The following is a 22,350-nucleotide window of genomic DNA, read 5'->3' on the forward strand; positions in this document are numbered from 1 at the left end:
CTTGGTGAACGGTTTGCATATTGTTGTTACTGATACCTAGATTTCTGTTTAATTTCTACGTTTCTGAAACATTGTTGGAAACAATTAAGTTTCTAATGCATTTTGTTGTATGTGGATATTGCCTTAATGGCCCTAATTCACGGGATTCATTATTTCAATGATAAACAAAACTAAACCATAACCTATGTACGGGTTGATTTGTGCCTAATTCATTACTGTCACTATGCCTCAATGCATATCATAGATCAGGGTGCACACCAGGGCCGTTCTAAACCTGTCCATTCCAGGTATTATTTAGGAATTCATGCATTATTTAGGTGCACGAGAGTAAATTTTAATGGTATATTGAGCCATAATCATTTATCAGCAATCTTGATTATTCTAAACAAAAATTAAGTCTGTGTATGTGAATTTCCCTCTTGACTATTTCAAAATATATTTCTACAATTATTATTTGTAGATGATAATATTTTAGTTTCTACCGTAAGCACAAATTACAAGCGAGAATTTCAATGTTCCGTTTCGGTACATAGGACCATAAAACACTTTTGAAAGTTGGACACAAAATGCTGGAGTAACTCAGCGGGACAAGCAGCATCCCTGGAGAGAAGGAATTGGTGACGATTCGAGACTCTTCTTCAAACTGAGTGCCTGGGGAGAGGGAGTTATAAAGATAAGGAAGTAAGTGTAAGAAATCAAAAGAGATGAAGGGCAAGGAAAATGTATAGACCATGGAAAATGTATAGACCATTGAAAATGCCCATTTGCAAATTGGAGGAACAACACTTCCTATTTCGCTTGGGCAGCTTACACCCCAGTGGTATGAATATTAATTTCTCTAACTTCAAGTTATCCTTGCTTTCCCTCTCTCTCTATCCTTCCCCCTTCCCAGTTCTCTGATCAGCCTGACTGTCCCTCTGATTACATTGTATCTCTGTTGCTTTGTTGTCACATTCTCCCAGCTAACAATGGTCTATTCTACATTTCCCTTGACCCTCATCTCTTTTGATCTCTTACACTTCCTTATCTCTGTAGCTCCCTCTCCCTTTGTACTCAGTCTGAAGAAGGGTCTCAACCCAAAACGTCACCCATTCCTTCTATCCAGAAATGCTGTCTGTCCTGCTGAGTTACTCCAGCATTTTGAGTCTATCTCGGTGTAAACCAGCATCTGAGGTTCCTTCCTACACACTCTTGAAAGTTGCTCTGCTGAAGATGTGAAGGAACCCCAAGAAAGAGGTGGAAAATAATAGAACCATATGTTCAATCTTAAACATTACAAACGTTAATCAAAAAACAAGCTCACCATTTTTATGTTTTAGAGATTTGGATCTCCGTGGCGAATTAGGATTCTGAAAGACAGAAGCAGCTCTTTAAACAGCTGCAGCAGTAGTAGTTCATGCCATCAGGGGAACAAACAGGAGAATGCTCTCACTTGAAATACATTAACTCTAGGCAAGCACATACCTTATCAGACTTTCTCTTCTTTGCTGGATGAAATAGAATTAAAAAAAACAGTTAATTCTCACAGAAAAAAATTCTCCAAATGCAGAGTGTTTTTAAAGGAACTGAATTATATTTTGTCAATTAAAAATTCACATTAGCTACATGCATGTACAACTATAGTGTGAACAGGGCATAAAATGAAACACGCTGATCAGAACAATTGCACAAATAAACTGCATGTGTTACCAGGTGTGTTTTAACCTCCACTCAAGGATAGTGATGAGGATCACCTTTTTTCTCAGATCCATATGACCAGTCATTATCATTGATGTCATCGTTGTCCTCTTGGTCACTCTCAGATTTGCTGAGGTTGTTGCTACTGGCTATTCTATAATACAAAACAAAGCACACATCAACATGGCCACTATTATATCAAGTTCCTTGGCATGGTACATGTATTTGGGCGGTAAGATAGCGCAGCAGTAGAGTTGCTGCCTTACAGCGCCAAAGACCCAGGTTCGATCCTAACTATGGGCGCTTGTCTGTACGTTCTCCCCGTGACCTGTATGGGTTTTTTTGGGAGCTCCGATTTCCTCACACACTCCAAAGACATACAGGTTTATAGATTCTTTGGCTTGGTACAATTGTAAATTGTCCCTAGTGTGTGTGGTGTTAATGTGCGGGGATCGCTGGTCAGCGCAGACTTGATAGGCCGAAGTACCTGTTTCTTTGCTGTATCTCTAAACTAAAAAAAATATTGCAAGTAGATTTCCAAATGTGACGACAGGGAAACCATCAGCCATCACCACAATGTGAAACTGACAACCACTTTGGGATTTCCGTAGATAGGTAATTTAACCTAAAACAACGAGTTTATCATCAGTACTTTTTTAAAAACTTTCCACAACCAGCTACTTCAGAATTGCTTCCATCACGGTCTGGGGAAGTCAATAAATGTCAAAATATGATTGTAAAATATAATCGATTGCATTATTTAGGTGCATGAGGATAAATGAGATTTTATTATTATACTGAGCCATAATCATTTATCAGCAATTTTGATTGTTCTAAACCAAAATTAATTTGTGTATATGAATTTCCCACTTGACTATTTCAAAATATATTTCTAAAATTATTATTTGGAGATAATATTTTAGTTTCTGCCTTAATCTAATGTGCAGGACGGATTTATGTTTGCATTTTGTTAAAATATTAGCTAAAACTTATGTCTTTTCCTCTCCATTAGCTGATAAATCTTTGATATTGATGCTTATCTAGTTGCATGACAGTTGCTGATTGCTAGACATTTTTTAACCCTGGCAAATGATAGCAATTGATATGGAGATCTGTTTCCAGAGATAAAAATTCCTTCATCTTCATGGATCATTTTCATTTCCATTCTCGATTACAAAATCCAGGCCAATATTGTCGGCTGTTATTGTTCTATCATCATTGGTAAGATTTCATTACAAGCAACGGCGTGTTAAATTTGCAAAAGAACAATTCAAAGTATTTCCTGCAGTACCGAAACATGGCAATCATTGCTGAACAACAAACAACAATGACTAAGCAAATGTGGAGTGTGGGAGGAAACCGAAGATCTCGGGGAAAACCCACACAAGTCTCGGGGAAAACGTACAAACTCCGTACAGACCCATAGTCAGGGTCAAACCCAGGTCTCTGGCGCTGTGAGGCAGTAGTTCTACTGCCATGCCACCGTGCTACCCTTCTCTCTGCTCTATATCTCTCCCCTCTATTTCTCTCTGAAAACAACTTGGTCTTGTGGCCTTCAATGATAAATAATTCCACATGTTTACTACCCTCTGAGTGAATAAACTTCTCCTTAACTCAGTCCCAAAAGTCTAACCCTGTATCCTGAGATTATGACCCTTCTGACTCAGCACACAGCCAAGGGAAGCATTCTCCCTGTTGGAATTTTTCATTCAATGAATTTCTCTCTCATACATGCTCGATATTCCATAGAATATGGAAGGGGTTCGGCACTGATGCTGTGGGTATTGACCCGAGGGAGGATCTATCTACTGTTTCGATGGCCATTCTTTTAGTACTATGATGCAGAATACTGTATTAGGCAAAAGGGATTTATTGGTTTTCAATGCCATTAATTTCTCCAACCCATTTTATCTTACATATTCATCTACATCAATTAATAATTTTCATTAAAATCTTAGTTCTCCAACAGTTCAGGGAAGATATTTTGTGTCATCTTCTGTGAAGATAGAGATAAGTATTTGTTCAACTGCTCAAATATTTCTTTGCTCCCTTGATAAATTCACCTGCTTCTAATTGTAAAGGACTTACACTTGACTTCACTAACTTCCCCAGCTTTTTCTTTCTACTTACAAAAGCTTCCACGGACCACTTTTATGCTCCTTGCTCTCTTTCCCATTCTGTAATTTTGTACTCTAACTCTTGGTCCTTGTTTGCTGAATTCTAAACTGCTTCCAATTCTCAGGATTGCCACTGTAGGTGGTAACTTTATACATCTCATCATCTGATACCATTCTTAACTTCTTTTGTTAGCAGGGTTGTGTCTTTTTTCTTTTGTTTTCTGTTCCCCAATGCACTTGACTTGAAAAAACACCTTGAATAAACTACAGGAATTCATCCTCCACAGAATTATTATTGATCTGTTTTGACCAGTCATCCTTAGTACTGTGGTATCCCTTTTATCTGCATCTGTAAGGAAGTCTTGATGCAGCACAATAAGACTGGTTAGGCTGCGTTTGGAGTATTGTGTGCAGTTCTGGTCGCCCCATTACAGGAAGGATGTGGAGGCATTGGAGAGGGTGCAGAGGTGGTTTACCCGATTGCTCTATTGGTTAGGGGGTTTAAGCTTGGAGAGGTCGGATAAACTTGATCGTCTTCTCTGGAACGTCAGAGGTTGAGGGGAGACTTGATACGAGTATACAACACTGAGGAGGAAGATTTTCTGGAGTGCATACAGGATGGTTTTCTAAGCCAATATGTACAGGAACCAACCAGAGTGCAGGCCATCCTAGACTGGGTATTGTGTAATGAGGAAGGATTAATTAGCAACCTTGTTGTGCAAAGCCCCTTGGGCAACAATGACCATAATATGGTAGAATTCTGCATTAAGATGGAGAGTGACACAGTTAATTCGGAGACAAGGGTTCTGAACTTCAAGAAAGGTAACTTTGATGATATGACACGAGAATTGGCGAGGCTAGACTGGCAAATGATACTTAAAGGGGTTGACAGTGGATAAGCAATCGCAAAGGTTTCAAGATCGCATGGATGAACTACAACAATTGTACATTTGTCTGGCGTAAAAATAAAACAGGTAAGGCGGTTCAACCGTGGCTAACGAGAGAAATTAGGGATAGTGTTAAACCTAATGAAGAGGCATACAAATTGTCCAGAGGAAGCAGCAAACCGGAGGACTGGGAGAAATTTAGAATTCAACAGAGGAGGACAAAGGGGTTAATTAAGAGCATGAAAGAAAGTTTGCAGAGAATATAAAAGCTGACTGTAAATCTTCTTTAGATATGTGCAGAGGAAAAGATTAGTGAAGACAAATGTAGGTCCCTTACAGTCAGAAACAGATGAATTTATAAGGGGAAACAAGTAAATGGCAGACCAATTAAACAAGTACTTTGGGTCTGTCTTCACCAAGGAAGACACAAACAATCTCCCAGAAATACTAGGGGACCGAGAATCTGGTGGAAGGGAGGAACTGAAGGGAATCCACATTAGTCAGAAAATGGTGTTAGGTAAACTGTTGGGACTGAAGGCAGATAAATCCCCAGGGCCTGATGGTCTAAATCCCTGAGTACTCAAGGAGGTGGCCCTAGAAATTGTGGATGCATTGGTGATCATTTTCCAATGTTCGATAGACTCTGGATCAGTTCCTGTGGACTAGAGGGTAGCTAATGTAACCCCACTTTTTAAGAAAGGAGGGAGACAGAAAATGGGGAATTATAGAACAGTTGGCCTGACATCGGTAGAAAGGAAGATGCTTGAGTCGATTATTAAAGATGTAATAGTAGCACATTTGGACAGCAGTGGCAGAATCGGTCAAAGTCAGCATGGATTTATGAAGGGGAAATCAGGCTTGACTAATCTTCTGGAATTTTTTGAGGATGTAACAAGTAGAATGGATAAGGGAGAGCCAGTAGATGTGATGTATCTGGACTATTTTTGACAAGGTCCCACACAAGAGATTAGTGTGCAAAATTAGAGCACATGGTATTGGAGGTAGGGTATTGACATGGATAGAGAACTGGTTGGCAGACAGGAAGCAAAGAGTAGGAATTAACAGGTCCTTTTCAGAATGGCAGGCAGTGACTAGTGGGGTGCCGCAAGGCTCAGTGCTGGGCCCCAGTTATTTACAATATATATTGACGATTTAGATGAAGGAATTAAATGTAACATCTCCAAGTTTGCAGAAGACACGAAACTGGGTGGCAGGGAGCTGCGAGGAGGATGCTATGAGGTTGCGGGGTGACTTGGATAGGATGGGTGAGTGGGCAGATGCAGTATAATGTGGATAAATGTGAGGTTATCCACTTTGGTGGCAGGAACAAGGCGGCAAATTATTATCTGAATGGTGTCAGATTAGGAAACGGGGAGGTGCAAAGAGACCTAGGTGTCCTTGTACATCAGTCACTGAAAGTAAGCATGCAGGTACAGTTGGCAATGAAGAAAGCTAATGGCATGTTGGCCTTCATAGCGAGAGGATTAAAGTATTGGAGCAAGGTCCTACCGCAGTTGTACAGGGCCCAGGTGAGACTGCACCTGGAGTATTGTGCGCAGTTTTGGTCTCCTAATTTGGGGAAGGACATTCTTGCTATTGAGCGAGTGCAGCATAGGTTCACCGGGTTAATTCCCGGGATGGCAGGACTGACATATGATGAAAGAATGGATCGACTGGGTTTATATTCACTGGAATTTAGGACGAGAGGTGATCTTATAGAAACAGATAAAATTCTTAAAGGATTGGACAGGCTAGATGCAGGAAAATGTTCCCCATGTTGGGGGAGTCCAGAACCAGGGGTCACAGTTTAAGAATAAGGGGTAGGCCATTTAGGACTGAGATGAGGAAAAACTTTTTTAGCCAGAGAGTTGTGAATCTGAGCAATTCTCTGCCACAGAAGGCAGTGGAGACCAATTCACTGGATGTATTCAAGAGAGTTAGATATAGTTCTTGGGGCTAACATAATCAAGGGATATGGGGAAAAACAGAATCCAGAGTACTGATTCTGGATGATCAGCCATGATCATATTGAACGGCTGAACGGCCTACTCCTGCACCAATTTTCTATGTTTCTCTTAAAATTATGAGAGGCATAGATATGGTAGTCAGAACCTTTTACCCAGGATGGTAATGTCCAACACTAGAAGGTATAGCTATATAGTGAGAGGGGGAAGTTTAATGGAGATGTCGAGAGCAAGGTTTATTTTTACACAGGGAGTGATGGGCCTGGAACACATTGCGAGGGATAGTGGTGGAGGCAGATACAATGGTAGTGTTTAAGAGACTTTTAGATCGGCACATTGAAGTGCAAGAAATACAGGGATATAGGTTATGAAATCAGTTTAACTTGACATCAAGTTCGGTGCACTGTTCCTGTGCTATAGGCTCTCTGTTATTTCATATTTGATGTCATCCCTACATTACCGCTACCACTTGGAAGCATACAGACAACTCCCACCAATGTCTTCTGCCACTTTCTGTTCCTTCACTCCACCTTGACTGATTCTACATTTTATGTTCTGAGCCAACATCCTTGCTTGGTTCCCATTCTTTACTAACAATACCTCACTACCTTCTTTTCCTTTTTGTGCGCCTTCACTGAACATTAAATAACCTTGGATATTCAGTGCCCAGCCTTGGTTAACCAGCAATGGCATACATCATCCTAGTCCATTGTTAATTAATCGATCTTATTATGAATGCTGCATGCACCAACATACAATAACACTAGATTTGTCTTTGAAACATTTTTGGACAGTTGTTCATGTGCCCTACACCAAACTCCCGAGAAAGACTCTACTTTGAGCCCCGTCACTGTAAGAGATTACTCGTAAATAGAGGAGATAATTCAACAATGTCTTACACCCTCCTAGAAAAAGTGTGGAACAGCCACACCAGCTGGTAGGAATCCCATGTCTCTATGACTGTTCAAAGTGGAGAAGGAACAATTGGAACAGCTTCAAGAACCTTTTGTTGGGAACGCGCAGAAAAAAGTGAAAGGAACATTCCACTTACACATCCAGTCACACATCTCCAGCCCCACTAGTGGCAGAGTCAGTGCATCCCACACTAGTCTCATTTTTTGTGTTTTCTAGCATCTGCAGGTCCTTGTATCTACGGCCTAATCGTCGACCTCAGGACGATGTCAGGCAAAGCTGTGGTAGTAGGAGACTCCATTGTGAGAGGTACGGAGAGGGAATTCTGCGGCAACAGGCGGGATTGGAGGATGGTGTGCTGCCTCCCTGGTGCCAGCATCCAGGATGTCACGGACAGAGTGCAGAAAATCCTCAAGGGCGAAGGTGAACAGCCGGAGGTGGTAGAGCATGTCGGCACAAACGATGTCGGAAAGAAGAGGATGGATATTCTGCAGCGTGATTTTAGAGAGCTCGGAAAAATGCTGAAAAGCAGGACCTCCAGGGTGGTTATCTCTGGTTTGCTTCCAGTTCCTCATGCTGGTGAGAGCAGGAACAGGGAGATACAGGACCTGAATGTGTGGCTGAGGAGCTGGTGCAGGGGGCAGGGATTTAGATTCTTAGACCACTGGGATCTGTTTTGGGGTAAGGGGGAATTGTACAAAAGGGACAGATTGCACCTTAACAGGTGGGGGACCAGCATTCTGGCAGGCAGGTTTGCCACTGCTACACGGGTGGTTTTAAACTAAATGGGGGGGCGGGGGGGGGGGGGGGTCAAATGGGATAGTCAAGGATGGAGTTAAAGGGAAAGGGAGTAAAGGGATAGTTAATGACCCCAGAATTAACGGGAAAGAAAGCTCACAAAGGGATAGGAGAGTATGGCCAAGTGTAATAGGAATCAATGTGAAGGGTGAGATGAGTAAGGAATTAAAAGTATTGTATATGAATGCGCGAATTATAAGAAGTAAAGTAGATGAGCTTGAGGCTCAGTTAGAGATTGGTAGATATGATATTGTGGGGATTACAGAGACGTGGCTGCAGGAGGATCGGGCCTGGGAACTTAATATTCAGGGTTATACATCCTACAGAAAGGACAGGCAGGTGGGCAGAGGCGGTGGGGTAGCTCTGCTGGTGAGGGATGAAATTCAGTCCCTTGCGAGGGAAGACATAGGGACTGACGAGGTAGAGTCACTGTGGATTGAGTTGAGGAATTCTAAAGGTAAGAAGACACTAATTGTAGGGTGTAGGTTGCAGCAGGAGTTAAAACTGGCATGTAACAAAGGTAATGCCACTGTGGTGATGGGGGATTTCAATATGCAGCTAGACTGGGAAAATCAGGTTGGTTCTGGACCTCAAGAAAGAGTTTGTAGAGTGCCTCCAAGATGGATTCTTAGGGCAGCTTGTAATGGAGCCTACCAGAGAAAAGGCAATTCTGGATTAGTGTTGTCCAATGAATCAGATTTGATAAGAGAACTCGAGGTAAAGGAACCGCTTGGAGGTAGTGATCACAATATGATTAGTTTTAATCTAGAATTTGAGAAGGAGAAGGTTAAATCGGAAGTGTCAGTGTTGCAGTTGAACAAAGGGAACTATGAAGGCATGAGGAGCTGGCCAACGTCGACTGGAAAGGAATCCTAGCAGGAATGACAGTGGAACAGCAATGGCAGGAATTTCTGGGCATTATCCGGAAGAAGCAGGATCATTTCATTCCAAAGAGGAAGAAAGATTCTAAGGGGAGTAGGAGGCAACCATGGCTGACAAGGGAAGTTAGGGATGGAATAAAACTAAAAGAAAAGATGTATAACACAGCAAAGAGTAGCCGGAAGCCAGAGGATTGGGAAACTTTCATAGGACAACAGAAGGTAACAAAACGGGCAATACGGGCTGAAAAGATGAAGTACAAGGGAAAGCTGGCCAAGAATATAAAGGACAGTAAAAGCTTCTTTAAATATGTTAAGAGAAAAAGAGTAGCAAAGTCAAATGTGGGTCCTTTGAAGGCAGACACGGGTGAAATTATTATGGGTAACAAGGAAATGGCAGAAGACTTAACAGGTACTTCGGATCTGTCTCCACTAAGGAAGACACAAACAATCTCCCAGATGTACTGGAGGACAGAGGATCTAGGGGGGTAGAGGAACTGAAAGAAATTTTCATTAGGCGAGAAATAGTATTGGGTAGACTGATGGGACTGAGGGTTGATAAATCCCCTGGGCCTGATGGTCTGCATCCCAGGGTAGTCAGGGAGGTGGCTCTAGAAATAGTGGACGCATTGGTGACCATTTTCCAATCTTCAATAGATTCAGGATCAGTTCCTGTGGATTGGAGGAGTTAATGTTATCCCACATTTCAAGGAGCGAGAGAGAAAACAGGGAATTACAGACCAGTTAGCCTGACATCGATGGTGGGGAAGATGCTGGAGTCAATTATTAAAGAGGTAATAATGGTGCTTTTGGATAGCATTAAAAGGATAAGTCCAAGTCAGCATTGATTTATGAAAGGGAAATCATGCTTGACTAATCTTCTGGAATTTTCTGAGGACGTGGCAAGTAAAATGGATGAAGGGAAGCCAGTGGATGTAGTGTATCTAGACTTTCAGAAAGCCTTTGATAAGGTCCCACACGAGAGATTGGTGAGCAAAATTAGAGCACATGGTATTAGGGGTAGGGTTTTGACATGGATAGAAAATTGGTTGGCAGACAGGAAGCAAAGAGTAGGAGTAAACGGGTCCTTTTCAGAATGGCAGGCAGTGGCGAGTGGAGTGCCGCAAGGCTCGGTGTTGGGGCCGCAACTGCTAACCATATATATTAATGATTTGGATGAGGGAATTAGAACCAACACTAGCAAGTTTGCAGATGACACAAAGCTAGGTGGCAGTGTGAACTGTGAAGAGGATGTTAGGAGGTTGCAGGGTGACCTGGACAGGTTGAGTGAGTGGGCAGATGCGTGGCAGATGCAGTATAATATAGATAAATATGAGGTTATCCACCTTGGCGGCAAAAACAAGGAGGCAGATTATTATCTCAATGGTGTCAGGTTAGGTAAGGGGGAACTGCAGCGAACCCTGGGTGTCCTTGTACACCAGTCACTGAAAGTTGGTGTGCAGGTACAGCAGGCAGTGAAGAAAGCTAATGGCATGTTGGCCTTCATAACGAGAGGATTTCAGTATAGGAGTAAAGAGGTTCTTCTGCAGTTGTATAGGGCCCTGGTAAGACCACATCTAGAGTATTGTGTACAGTTTTGGTCTCCAAATTTGAGGAAGGACATCCTTGTAATTGAGGCAGTACAGCGTAGGTTCACGAGATTGATCCCTGGGATGGCTGGACTGTCATATGAGGAAAGATTGAAAAGACTAGGCTTGTATTCACTGGAGTTTAGAAGGATGAGAGGGGATCTTATAGAGACATATAAAATTATAAAAGGACTGGACAAGCTAGATGCAGGAAAAATGTTCCCAATGTTGGGCGAGTCCAGAACCAGGGGCTTAGAATAAAGGGGAGGCCATTTAAAACTGAGGCGAGAAGGAACTTCTTCATCCAGAGAGTTGTGAATTTGTGGGATTCTCTGCCACAGAGGGCAGTGGAGGCCAAATCACTGGATGGACTTGAGAGAGTTAGATAGAGCTCTATGGGCTAGTGGAATCATGGGATATGGGGAGAAGGCAGGCACGGGTTATTGATTGTGGATGATCAGCCATGACCACAATGAATGGCGGTGCTGGCTCGAAGGGGCGAATGGCCTCCTTCTGCACCTATATTCTATGACCCACATAACTGAAATGAAAGCATATCATCCTCTTCCCTGAGGGACTATTTAAGTGGAGAAAAGCAGAGTCCTTAGTTTTTTGATTAGTTTATTTTGGAGATGGGAACAGGTCCTTCGGCCCATCGACCACCCAGTCACACTCATTCTGTGTGTAGGAAAGAACTGCAGATGCTATTTTAAATCGAAGGTAAACACAAAGTGCTGGAGTAACTCAGCAGGACAGGCAGCATCTCTGGAGCGAAGGAATGGGTGACGTTTCAGGTCGAGACCCTTCTTCAGTCTGAAGAAGGGTCTCAACCCAAAACATCACCTATGCCTTCTCTCCATAGATGCTGCCTGTCCTGCGGAGTTACTCCACAGCATTTTGTGTCCACTTATTCTATATTATGCCACATCCTCATTCACTCACTACACTCGAGGTCTATATTCCTGAAATTCACAGGTCAGCAATTACACATGCAACTACCTAAATATAGTAAGGGGAACTTCCTCAGAGGAAATCAGAGGGGGAGCAGTGAGATAGGGTCTCTCTAGCACTTTGTTTTCACTCCTGCTGAATTCACCCAGCACTTGGGTTTTTGCAGAAAGTCGTTGGGGATTTTTTCTTTAATCTCTATCACTCTTTCAGCAATGATGTCCACACTTGATGCCCTCTGGATCAAATATTTTGTCCAGATCCCCCTTAATCCAAAGATTGTAATTCTATTTTCCCGCTTCGCCCCAATTTTTTTAAACCCTTTTGCTGTGGACAATATTACTCATTCTGTCTAGCCCCACATTGATTAAATCTTCACTCTGCCTTATCTCTTGCAAAGAAAACAACTTTAGCCTATCCTATTTGCCCACAAAGCTATAATTTATCAATGCTTGCAAAATCCTCATAAATCTCTGCTCTATTGCAATGATTGCATATTGTCGTGACCACAACAGTATGCATTAAGCATTAAGCATGCTGTTTTAATTTTGCATGCAGGTCAAGCATAATCTTGCTGCTTTTACATTCTATGTCAAGCAATCCTCTGCAATTTAATTAGTTCACCCATGCTGAGGAGAAATTGGTTGATGGAGTTTGCTGACCTTCTGTTTGCAATCCGACTGCTGTTGCGACCCATTCCCAAACACTTTTCCAGATGAGGAGCAAAACGGGATGCGGCGATACTGCGACTGCAGTTTGGACATTCACACTCCTTGTTCTTCCATTGGTTGTAGACTTGACCAAAAATGTCCACACCTGGCTGGTCCACAATTTCTGAAACACATGAGCAAAATGTATTGATGAGTTTACCATGAAATATTGCACTTCATCTTTTAAATAGGCATTACATCACATGATGAGCGTTTGACAGCACTGGGCCAGTACTCTCTGGAGTTTAGAAGGATGAGGGGGAACCTCATTGAAACTTACCGAATAGTGAAAGGCTTGGATAGAGTGGATGTGGAGAGAATGTTTCCACTAGTGGGAGTCTAAGACTAGAGGTCATAGCGTCAGAATTAAAGGGCGTTCCTTTAGCAAGGTGATGAGGAGGAATTTCTTTTGTCAGAGGGTGGTGAATCTGTAGACTTCTTTGCCACAGAAGGCTGTGGAGGCCAGGTCAATGGATATTTTTAAGGCAGAGATAGATAGATTCTTGATTAGTACAGGTGTCAGGGGTTATGGGGAGAAGGCAGAATGGGGTTAGGAGGGAGATATAGATCAGCCAAGATTGAATGGCAGAGTAGACGATAGGCCAAATGGCCTAATTCTGCTCCTATCACATGACCTTATGATGCTCTATTCTAAAGCAAAGAATATTTACACAATAAAATCTGCTTTCAATCTCAATGAGACTGTAAGAGGACAATATGGTGCCTTTGTGTGAATATAAATAAATATTGGAATTGGTCCAAGTATATGGACAAGCTTCCTCATTTTATGCAAAGTTATTTCTGGCTTTAAGGAAATAGACTTAAAATCTTTTGAGCTGATACTGGTGCATATATATATATATTATGCTTAAAATTTGCCAGTTTATACTGCAATGATGAAATGTTCTTGGCTCCATGAAGAAACCTGAAAAATTCCACCCACCAATTTTCTCCCTTCTTATCTGCAAACACCAGATTGCTTTCATGGTCACATAGATGCAATTCTGTGTTTCCAACTGAGATAGCACCCATGGCAATTCAGAAATTAAAATGTCATCTGTCAGCACCCTATAGGAATCTCAACATTTTCATTATAAATTAGTTTTAAGTTTTCCAATTCGAATTGTTTTGTGTTGATCATCTGTTCCCCTGACAATGTGAAAATGCTACTTAAAGTAAATAGCACATGGGCAATATATTGTCTGGACAGTCCACAGCATGTGTTGCACACTCATGGATTAAATGGAATATTGATCAAGGTCATGATATATGTGTAGGAAAATAACTGCAGATGCTGGTACAAATCGAAGGTATCACAAAATGCTGGAGTAACTCAGCGCGTCGGGCAGCATCTCTGGAGAGAAGGAATGGGTGACGTTTCGGGTCAAGACCCTCCTTCAGACTCAAAAAACAGATTGCTTTCATGGTTCCATAGGTGCAATTCTGTGTTTACTTCTTCAGTCGGAAGTCAATACCATAAACTATACACCTAGCTATTGGAAATCAGAGAAAAGCGAGATTGCAAATGCTGGAATCTGGTGGAAAATAAAAAATGGCTGGAAGTTGTCAGTGGGACAAGTAGCATTTGGGAAAAACGGGATGTGTCGATATTCTGGTGGGGATTATGCATCAGAACTTGAGGGCCAGATGGGAAGGAGAAAGATGACCCCATATAAAAGTGCATGGGTGGGGTGGGGCGGGACAAGAGCTGGTAGGTGAAAGCTGGAACCGGGCGAGGGGTTGGAATGATGTGCAGATGGAACCAGGTGGCTGAGGGATGGAAGCAGTGAACAAAGGGGAAAACCTGGGAGGACTATTGGGAGTAGGTAATGAACAAAGGCCAGGTGGGTTTTCTGAAATTGGAAAATTCATGTTCACAGCATTGGGCTGCAAACTACGATGTAGAGGAGGTAACATTGTAAACAGCAAATGCTGTTGGAGGAATGCACACAAATCTCCCTCACCTGGAAAGACTGTTTAGGTCCTTGGATGATGGTGAGGGAGGAGTGAAGTAGCAAGTGTTGCACCTCCTATGAAGGGGGAAGTGTCAAGGGATTGGAGGGATTAGGGGAAACATCAACACTCCTTTTGGCTTCACATGTGCCACCTGACATAGAAACATAGAAAAATAGGTGCAGGAGTAGGCCATTCGGCCCTTCGAGCCAGCACAGCCATTCAATATAATCATGGCTGATCATCCAAAATCAGTACCCCGTTCCTGCTTTCTCCCCATATCCCTTGACTCCATTGGCCCTAAGAGCTAAATCTAACTCAATGACCTGCTGAATTCCTACAGGTTTTTTTTGCATTGGTAATGAGATTTGAGTTTACTAAAAACAGAAGCTTAATCATTTAACTACCTCAGTTTAATTCAACCGACCATTATCTCAGTCAATGGTCTGATTGGAACACTTATGCAAATCTAAAGATAATCTTTACTCTTTTAGTTCCCTAATTGTTGTTTTTTTAGGATTTCTAGTCCATTTTGATTAACGTTAATTTTTCAGACTAGGACTTCTTAACAAACCTCAATAATCTTTAGCAAATGGAGAGGCTTCGGTAGCACATGAAATCAGAGGTTGAATCTTAGATTATGATTTGGCTGGATACAGGGGCAGACAATTCATCTGGTCTGGCCAAAGCTATCACAATAATCTTTCTCCAAATTTAAGACCGAAATTAGCCACAGGAGGTGAAGTGAAACCAAAGGATGCTGAAATTTTCTATATGAGGAAGGAGGAATCACATTTGTAATTAATCTCTTAATTAATCGCTTTCCACAAAATGTTTCTTACTGATAATTTGAGGCTGGTATTCTTTACTTGGATAGCAAAATGAAGAATGTGTTGACTTAAGAGAACAAAATCACGTCAAAAAATAATTCTTCGGGCCTGTACTGTATGCCAGATTTATCATCCGAAACCTAAGTCAGCATTGATTGCTCAATTAATACGTCACAAGATTGTCTTCCAAGCAGAATGCGCAAGAACCTCGCACAGGATTGGCACTTCGGTCCACGCCACACCAAACATGACACCGGGCTAAACTAATCTCCTGTGCCTGTGCGTGATACATATCCCTCCATTTGCTGCATATCAATGTGCCTCTCTGATAGCCTCTTAAATGTCACTATTGTATCTGCTGACAACAGTGCGTTCCAGACACCCAACACTTTCCGTGTAAAAAACCTGCCCCGCATATCTACTTTACACTTTGCATACTCGCCTTAAACCTATGCCTTCTAGTTTTTGACATTCCCATCCTGAGAAAAGAGTCCTGACTGTCCATCCTATCTAGGACTTTCATAATTTTATATACTTCTATCTTTCCTCAACTAAGACATTACAAAGTAAAACAATCTAAGTTTACCCAATCCAGGTAGCATTGAGGTAAACCTCTTCTGACCCTCGCCAAAGCCTCCACATCTTTCTTGTAATAAGATGGCCAGAACTGCACATAACATTATAACCAAAGTCATATAAATCTGCAATATGACACCTGACTCTTGTACTCAATGCCCTGACTGATGAAGACAAGCAAACCATACTCCTCCTTTGCCACTCTAAGCAATCATAGCCAAATAAATGGGGACAAAAGAGCTGCAATCTTGAGCAAAAAATAAAGAACTGAAGGAGCTCTGAAAATGGCAGACAACATTTCAGGTCAGGGCTACTTTAGACTGAGAAGGTACAGACCTGAAATGTCATTGTCCTTTTCCCTCTACATTGATCAGTCTGAAGAAGGGTCTCGACCCAAAACCTCACCCATTCCTTCTCTCCTGAGATGCTGCCTTACCCGCTGAGTTACTCCAGCATTTTGTGTCTACCTTCAATTTTCCCCTCTACAGATGCGGTCCGAGTTTCTCCAGCACTTTTTGTTTTTCTCTTAGCTCAATAAATCCCTGAAACAGTCCAAATGATTGTACCCAACTATTTTTTCCTCCCTCTCCTGAAACATGAAGTCATAATAACTCTTATTTCCATGGCCTGTTATCATGTGTTCAGACTCTCTTCGTGTGTTAGTTTCACTAATGTCAAACTCCATTAAGGTTTTGGGAGCCATTTCTGCTTAATCCAATGCCTGAATTCCAACAGAGTCATCATTTAATTATTCTGGTTTAGGTTTATTATTGTCACATTTACTGAGGCTAAGTGAAAATCTCTGTTTTGCATGCCATCAAACAAATCAGATAGACCATACGTAGATACAATCAGTTCAAACTCAAGTACATTAGACAGAGCAAAAGGAAAGATACAGTGTGCAGAATATAGTTCTCAGCATTGTACCACATCAGTTTCACAGACAAAGTCCAATGTCCTCAATGAGGTGGAGGTGAATGGCACGGTACCCTAGCTCGTGGAAGGACCGTTCAGAAGCCTGATAATCAAGGGGAAGAAATTATCCCCGAGTCTGGTAGTGCACGCTTTGAAGCTTCTGTACCTTCTTCCGGACACGATTAGGGAGAAGGACGAACAACCAGGGGTAGGGCACGACTTTGATTCTGTTGGCTGCTCTTTGCTTGGGCGGGAGCAACTGTGGATAATCACAAGCCCTTCCTGCCACAATAACTGAGATCAACAAACTCAGCACTGATAAAATCTGACCCTGGGACTTTCCTGGACTGCAAGACTCAATTCCTCATTTACAAGAGTTTTATTCCATTAACCAACCGATGCTCCTAGCTATTGCCAACGGAACATATTGATAAAATGCACATCATTGATACACCCATAAAGGTAAGCATCCACGCAGTCACATTACATACACCTACCAAAATCCTTCATGCTGTCAGGGTCCGTCTCGTCCAAAAAGAAATAACCACACTTCACAGCTCGGTGCACTTCAAAACAGAGTCCCAGACACGCATCGTCTACCAGATCAGAATAGATCTCATGAGCTAAGGCCTGAAACACAAAGCTCACTGGTAAACAGGGATATTCACAATAAAATCCATTGATAAAGGAGGTCAACTGACTCTTCAGGCAAGCCAATGGAAACCTATCAGTCATACTTCATAAATGCTTTCTTACTAAGGAATGGAGTTTAGAATGTTATTATTAGGGATTGCAAAACGATTTGCAAATTTAACTAAAATATTTAAATCAGGAAATTCCTGGGAATCATTTTTAACTCTCTCCCATGGAAAGTAGCCTCAACGTGAAGCAGTGGAATGCTGGTTTTCTGTTGTTGGAGTACACCACACCAGAATCCTCTTTTGGAACTCCTGGACATATTTGAATGCTTTGAGCCAAACCTCTAATCCCACACTAAATGGGTTTGTGCGTCACGCTATCTGCTATTAATGGACCCTGAAACCATGTTGCATTGTTTTCCAATGGCTTTTCTGCAGGAAAGAGCAGCAAACCACAAGTTGGATGTACACATAAATCAAGAAAACATTATGAACATGCAGTGAACTGAAAGGAGATGGCATGCGGGTGATACAGATTTACAATATTTCTGCTGAAATCAAAAAAATATCAGGGTGACTAAGGATGACATTCCAGGCACTTGCAAAACTAAAAGGCTGAGAACATGCTGCAACAAAATTAGCCTTCTATTTAAATAATTCCGATAGACCACGATCATTCTGTCCATGCCCATTCAAAGCCATGCACAATGGCATCACGATGATTCACTCATGCTTTTAAACCCCTGTCTGACGTCTGACATTCCTTGCCCAGCTTGTCACCCATTCTGACAAGAAACTGCGTGGGAAACAAACAGCAGAGCAACTTTTGATGGATTTAGCTGTGGTTTCCTTCTCAATACCCAGCACCACAACTTAAGAGACCCCACCAGAGCACAACACACAGGAACAGTGCACGATGACAATAGGTAATGCCTGTACAGGTGCGTAAAGCTTCAAGCTCACAGGGGTGTTTGTCCCCATGCTACCTGCAAGTTGGGAGCCATGTGAAACAGGATTAGGTGGACAACATGTGGCCCCTTAATACTGCTCCATCATTTAATAAGGCCATGAATTAACTTTTACATCAACAACACTCTCCTTTAACAACTTTATAATCACTTAATTCCCCAAGTGCTCAAGGGTCCATTAGCCTTGATTTAAAGACACAGCATGCTACAGGCCCTTCGGCCCACACCCATTCACCCTAATTCTATGTCACCCCACTTTCGCCTCCACTCCCTACTCTTAGGGGCAATATACAGAGGATAAATTAACCGACAAACCCACACATCTTTGGGGTGTGGGAAGAAACCCGAGCACCTGGAGGAAACCCACGCGGTCACAGGGAGAACATGCAAACTCCACACGGGCACCCAAAGTCGGAACGGAACCTGGATCTCTGGGGCTGAGATCAGCCGTGCCATTGTGCTTCCCCTAAATATTCTGAATACATTCAATGACTGATCATCCAGAGGCATCTGGATAAAGAAATCCAAAGGTTCATAACCCCCCCGGATAAAGACATACTACTTATCTCATATTAAACATTCACCCCGCCCACCCTGAAGACTGTGTGTGAGCTTCAGTCACGATGGACACAATGCCTTGTTAAGAAGCCCAGCCTTCAGGCAGTCGCTCAGTGAAAAGCCATGGATAGTTTTGCATGAATTACCACTTCAAAAATAAAATTGCAAAAATTGGATCAAAGAAATACACGGAAATCCAGCGTTGAAGACAGAACCTTTATTCATTTAGTGAACCATAAGTGCAGTCTCAACATAAAGAAACGTGTGATAAACATCAAAAGCATTCAACGCTGGGACACGCAAGCATGGTAGAGCAATGAAAGGCAATGATAGAGAACAGAAGAGGGTTTGGGGGGTACTGGCCTGCTCTGCGGAACTTTCAGGGGTAGCATCAAACTCCATGGCCTGGTCACTGTGCTCTCTGTTCAGCTGCCTCTGGTCCCGTTTCAGCTGCCGCCAGTATTTCTGTTTCTTCTCCGAAGAAACTCGCTTCAGCTTGGGCATGGCTGCAGAGTTCGTACTAAACGATTTTCTCATGAAACGACTTTGCTCATCATCTGTTCTATCAGGTTAAGAGAACAGAAATTTAGGCCAAGCTAGATCATGCCGAGAAGCTGAGCAAAATTATTCTAAGTTTAGTCAGTGCGAGTGGTCCACCTAGGCAGATTCAGTTCCCAGAGAGTGCCATACACCCAGTGTTTAGCACACACTATGGAAACACTGACTAAAGATAAAAGATGGAATCAGTCAGTGTACTCACCAGTCAATCCAGAGCCACTTCATTTTCCATTTTTGAGGAAAAGCTGGTATTCTGGACGAACATCTTCGCTTGTGGCCAAAAAGAAATCTTGAAGATTTGCTCAAAAGTTTTCTTTCCTCTGACCCCAGCTCTAAAATGTAGAAAAATAAGGCACCGTCCCATTGTTGCCCCGCCAGGGGATCAGCACAGTGGCAAGCTCGTTGTGAAATTTTCCGTCATCATTGAAGAGTATATTCGTCCGTGGAGATCAAGAGTCTGTACACTCGGTTACAGAGAACAGCAGATATCTGCAGCAAGATCTTCACAGCAGGACATTCAATAAAGATGGTTGACCAGCTGAGAGTTGAGGGTAACCCTCAATTAATTAATTAATTGCAGAAAGTAAATCAACGCACTGCAAATGTTTTGGCCTAATCTGAAGCTCCATTTTATTTTGAGTTTTCAAATACAGAATACAGATTTCAAATACAGAATCTTCCTGATAAAAAGTCACTCTGCATATTTTGATGTCGTTGACCATACCCAAACAGATATCTCAGAACATCAAAGCTGCAGGTCAGGCAAATCTGCCCCTTAAACGAGGCAAGTAGACTTTGTGGTTAATGATCTTTCCAAGCCTTTTTCGTTGATAACAAGGGTCAGAGGTGAAATGCAACAGGGAAAATTGCACCGTCAAAGGCCTCCCATGTTAAGAAACGAGGTCAACAGTTAGGATTAAGAAACACAGTAGAATGTCCAAGAGCAGGATTATAGGGATGATTGGGAACAAAAATGTCCAATGTCAGTCATCAGAACATAATGATATCCTAACATTAAAATTAATCCTGTATATGGAGCAAATGGTTATTTCAGTGTTGTGAATTAACATCACCATTAACACCATATTTATAGGTGCCTGTGGAACCTGTAAAGATGGTGCCCTGGTGAGCTCAGCTTCCCAGTAGGTTCAGCCATATCTGCCTGTCCATGCCTCCTCAGGCATGAAATCAGTCTTATATAATTCCTTTGGAAAGACCAGGTGAAGGAAATTAATTCATGAGTGCACGCCAAGCACAGAGAACCGTGGTCATATGTAAACATTAAGAGTGACAGATAGACTCACGCTGAGAAAAGATAGACACAAGGGGAAGAGGAGAGATGGTTGGAAGTGCGTTCAAAAAGCTGCAATAAAATAAAGGGATATCAAAGAGGTCGTTAACAACACAAAGAAACTGGGAGCAGTTTACAATTGAAGGAGGCTGAAACTCATTCAAATCCCACAACATATATAAAACACAGGTGGCAACAAAGAAAACGGCAGATTAATTTCTACTGCAGCTGATGGAAACCCATGGTTATGACTTAAAGGAGCGCGAAGCGAAGTAAGTCGCCAGTGTTAATTTATTTTCAAATATTTTTTCAACATATAATATGCACACAGATTGTACATACTCTCTCACTGACCACTCATGCATATCTTCTAAACAAACGCACATGGGACAAATACACACACCAAATGTTTTCCTCACATTGCACACAGACATCATAATTGATTAGATATGTACATCCATGCACCACTGAAACCAGGCAAGCATACAATCCGCACCAAACCAGACAACCTGCCAGGTCTCCTGCACCTTACCTCGGATTTGCTGTTCTCCGGGCCAGATAACGGCATTTCTTCCATTCTCATTGGCAAACAATACTGTGTGCTATTTTCTTTCTACATAGTAACGAGGTGGTCACTGAGAATCCTGAGAGAAAACAATCCGTTAGTTTACAAAACATACTGAAAATTAAAACCTATCCTTAACCTTGGGTACCCTGAGAAACTAATTCAGGATCGAAGGTGGGGACTGATAGGAAAAATGTTGAACTCAGCAGGGTTCACAATGGATAAGTAGCAAAGATAATAAGCTCATAGTCTTAATAACTATTGTTAATTCTACCAACTGACTTTAAACTCTTACTTTACTATTTACAATTACATATTGAATTACAGCTGTATATAAAATGTATCTGCGCTGAAATAGAAAAAAAAATCATAATTGGACCAATTTGGAGTGTCTAGAAACTTGATTTTGGTAGACTTCCTGTAAAAATCATGTGTAATGATGTACAGGAATGTTCTCCATTATCCATACATTACCATATATTTGACTCACATAGTCCAATACAAGTAATCTTTATTTTGTAAAAGAATCTTGTCAACGCTCTGTTATGAACTTTTACTAATGGGAACTGCAGGATTAGACCCAGAGATTCTAAGATTCTCCGTTTTAATTAATTTTCAACCCTATGAATCTGGACAGAAGAAAACATTGAAAACCATTTCTAATGTTTGCTGACCCGAAAAGCCTGGTTTCTTTTTCCACAGATGCTGCTTGACTGCCTGAGTTCTTCCAGCAAATCTGCATTTGTTTCTGGATATGGAAGATATGGAAGTGTGATATCTGTGTGATTTTAGACGATCCAGCTCTCCTAAGCCATGGCCTTTTCCAACTTGCACTAAAGCACCCTGGACTCCGAAAAACATATGTGAACGGGAACATCGAGGTTGGTCTGGAGACACCCAAAAATGGGAACAACTTAGAATACTACAATCATCAGGACAGAATTCTGTGGAACACAATCAGACCATTTCATTCAAAAGGTGTAGTTTTTTTCCTCTCTTCCTTGTATCATCCCTGTTG

At 41.9% G+C, this 22,350-nt stretch overlaps 1 protein-coding gene across 5 annotated transcripts in view; it reads right to left on the reverse strand.

Annotated features, from left to right (window-relative positions):
• atxn7l3a (ataxin 7 like 3a) overlaps nucleotides 1-22,350 on the reverse strand; it is a 40,634-nt gene that overhangs the window by 12,858 nt on the left and 5,426 nt on the right. For 2 of the 5 annotated variants that reach the window (XM_078424898.1, XM_078424896.1), the window contains exons 2-8: nucleotides 21,300-21,411; nucleotides 19,282-19,480; nucleotides 17,252-17,384; nucleotides 12,433-12,604; nucleotides 1,734-1,831; nucleotides 1,465-1,487; nucleotides 1,304-1,349 (exon numbers count right to left, since the gene is read on the reverse strand). In XM_078424898.1, the coding sequence (XP_078281024.1) occupies nucleotides 1,304-1,349; nucleotides 1,465-1,487; nucleotides 1,734-1,831; nucleotides 12,433-12,604; nucleotides 17,252-17,384; nucleotides 19,282-19,455 (646 nt within the window). In that variant the 5' untranslated portion in view covers nucleotides 19,456-19,480; nucleotides 21,300-21,411. Of the gene's footprint in view, nucleotides 1-1,303; nucleotides 1,350-1,464; nucleotides 1,488-1,733; nucleotides 1,832-12,432; nucleotides 12,605-17,251; nucleotides 17,385-19,281; nucleotides 19,481-21,299; nucleotides 21,415-22,350 lie in introns of those variants that run through there. The other 3 variants (XM_078424901.1, XM_078424900.1, XM_078424897.1) reach the window with 2 other exon arrangements.

Source organism: Rhinoraja longicauda, chromosome 29 (genome assembly GCF_053455715.1).
Source record: "Rhinoraja longicauda isolate Sanriku21f chromosome 29, sRhiLon1.1, whole genome shotgun sequence".
NCBI classification, from domain to species: domain Eukaryota; kingdom Metazoa; phylum Chordata; class Chondrichthyes; order Rajiformes; family Arhynchobatidae; genus Rhinoraja; species Rhinoraja longicauda.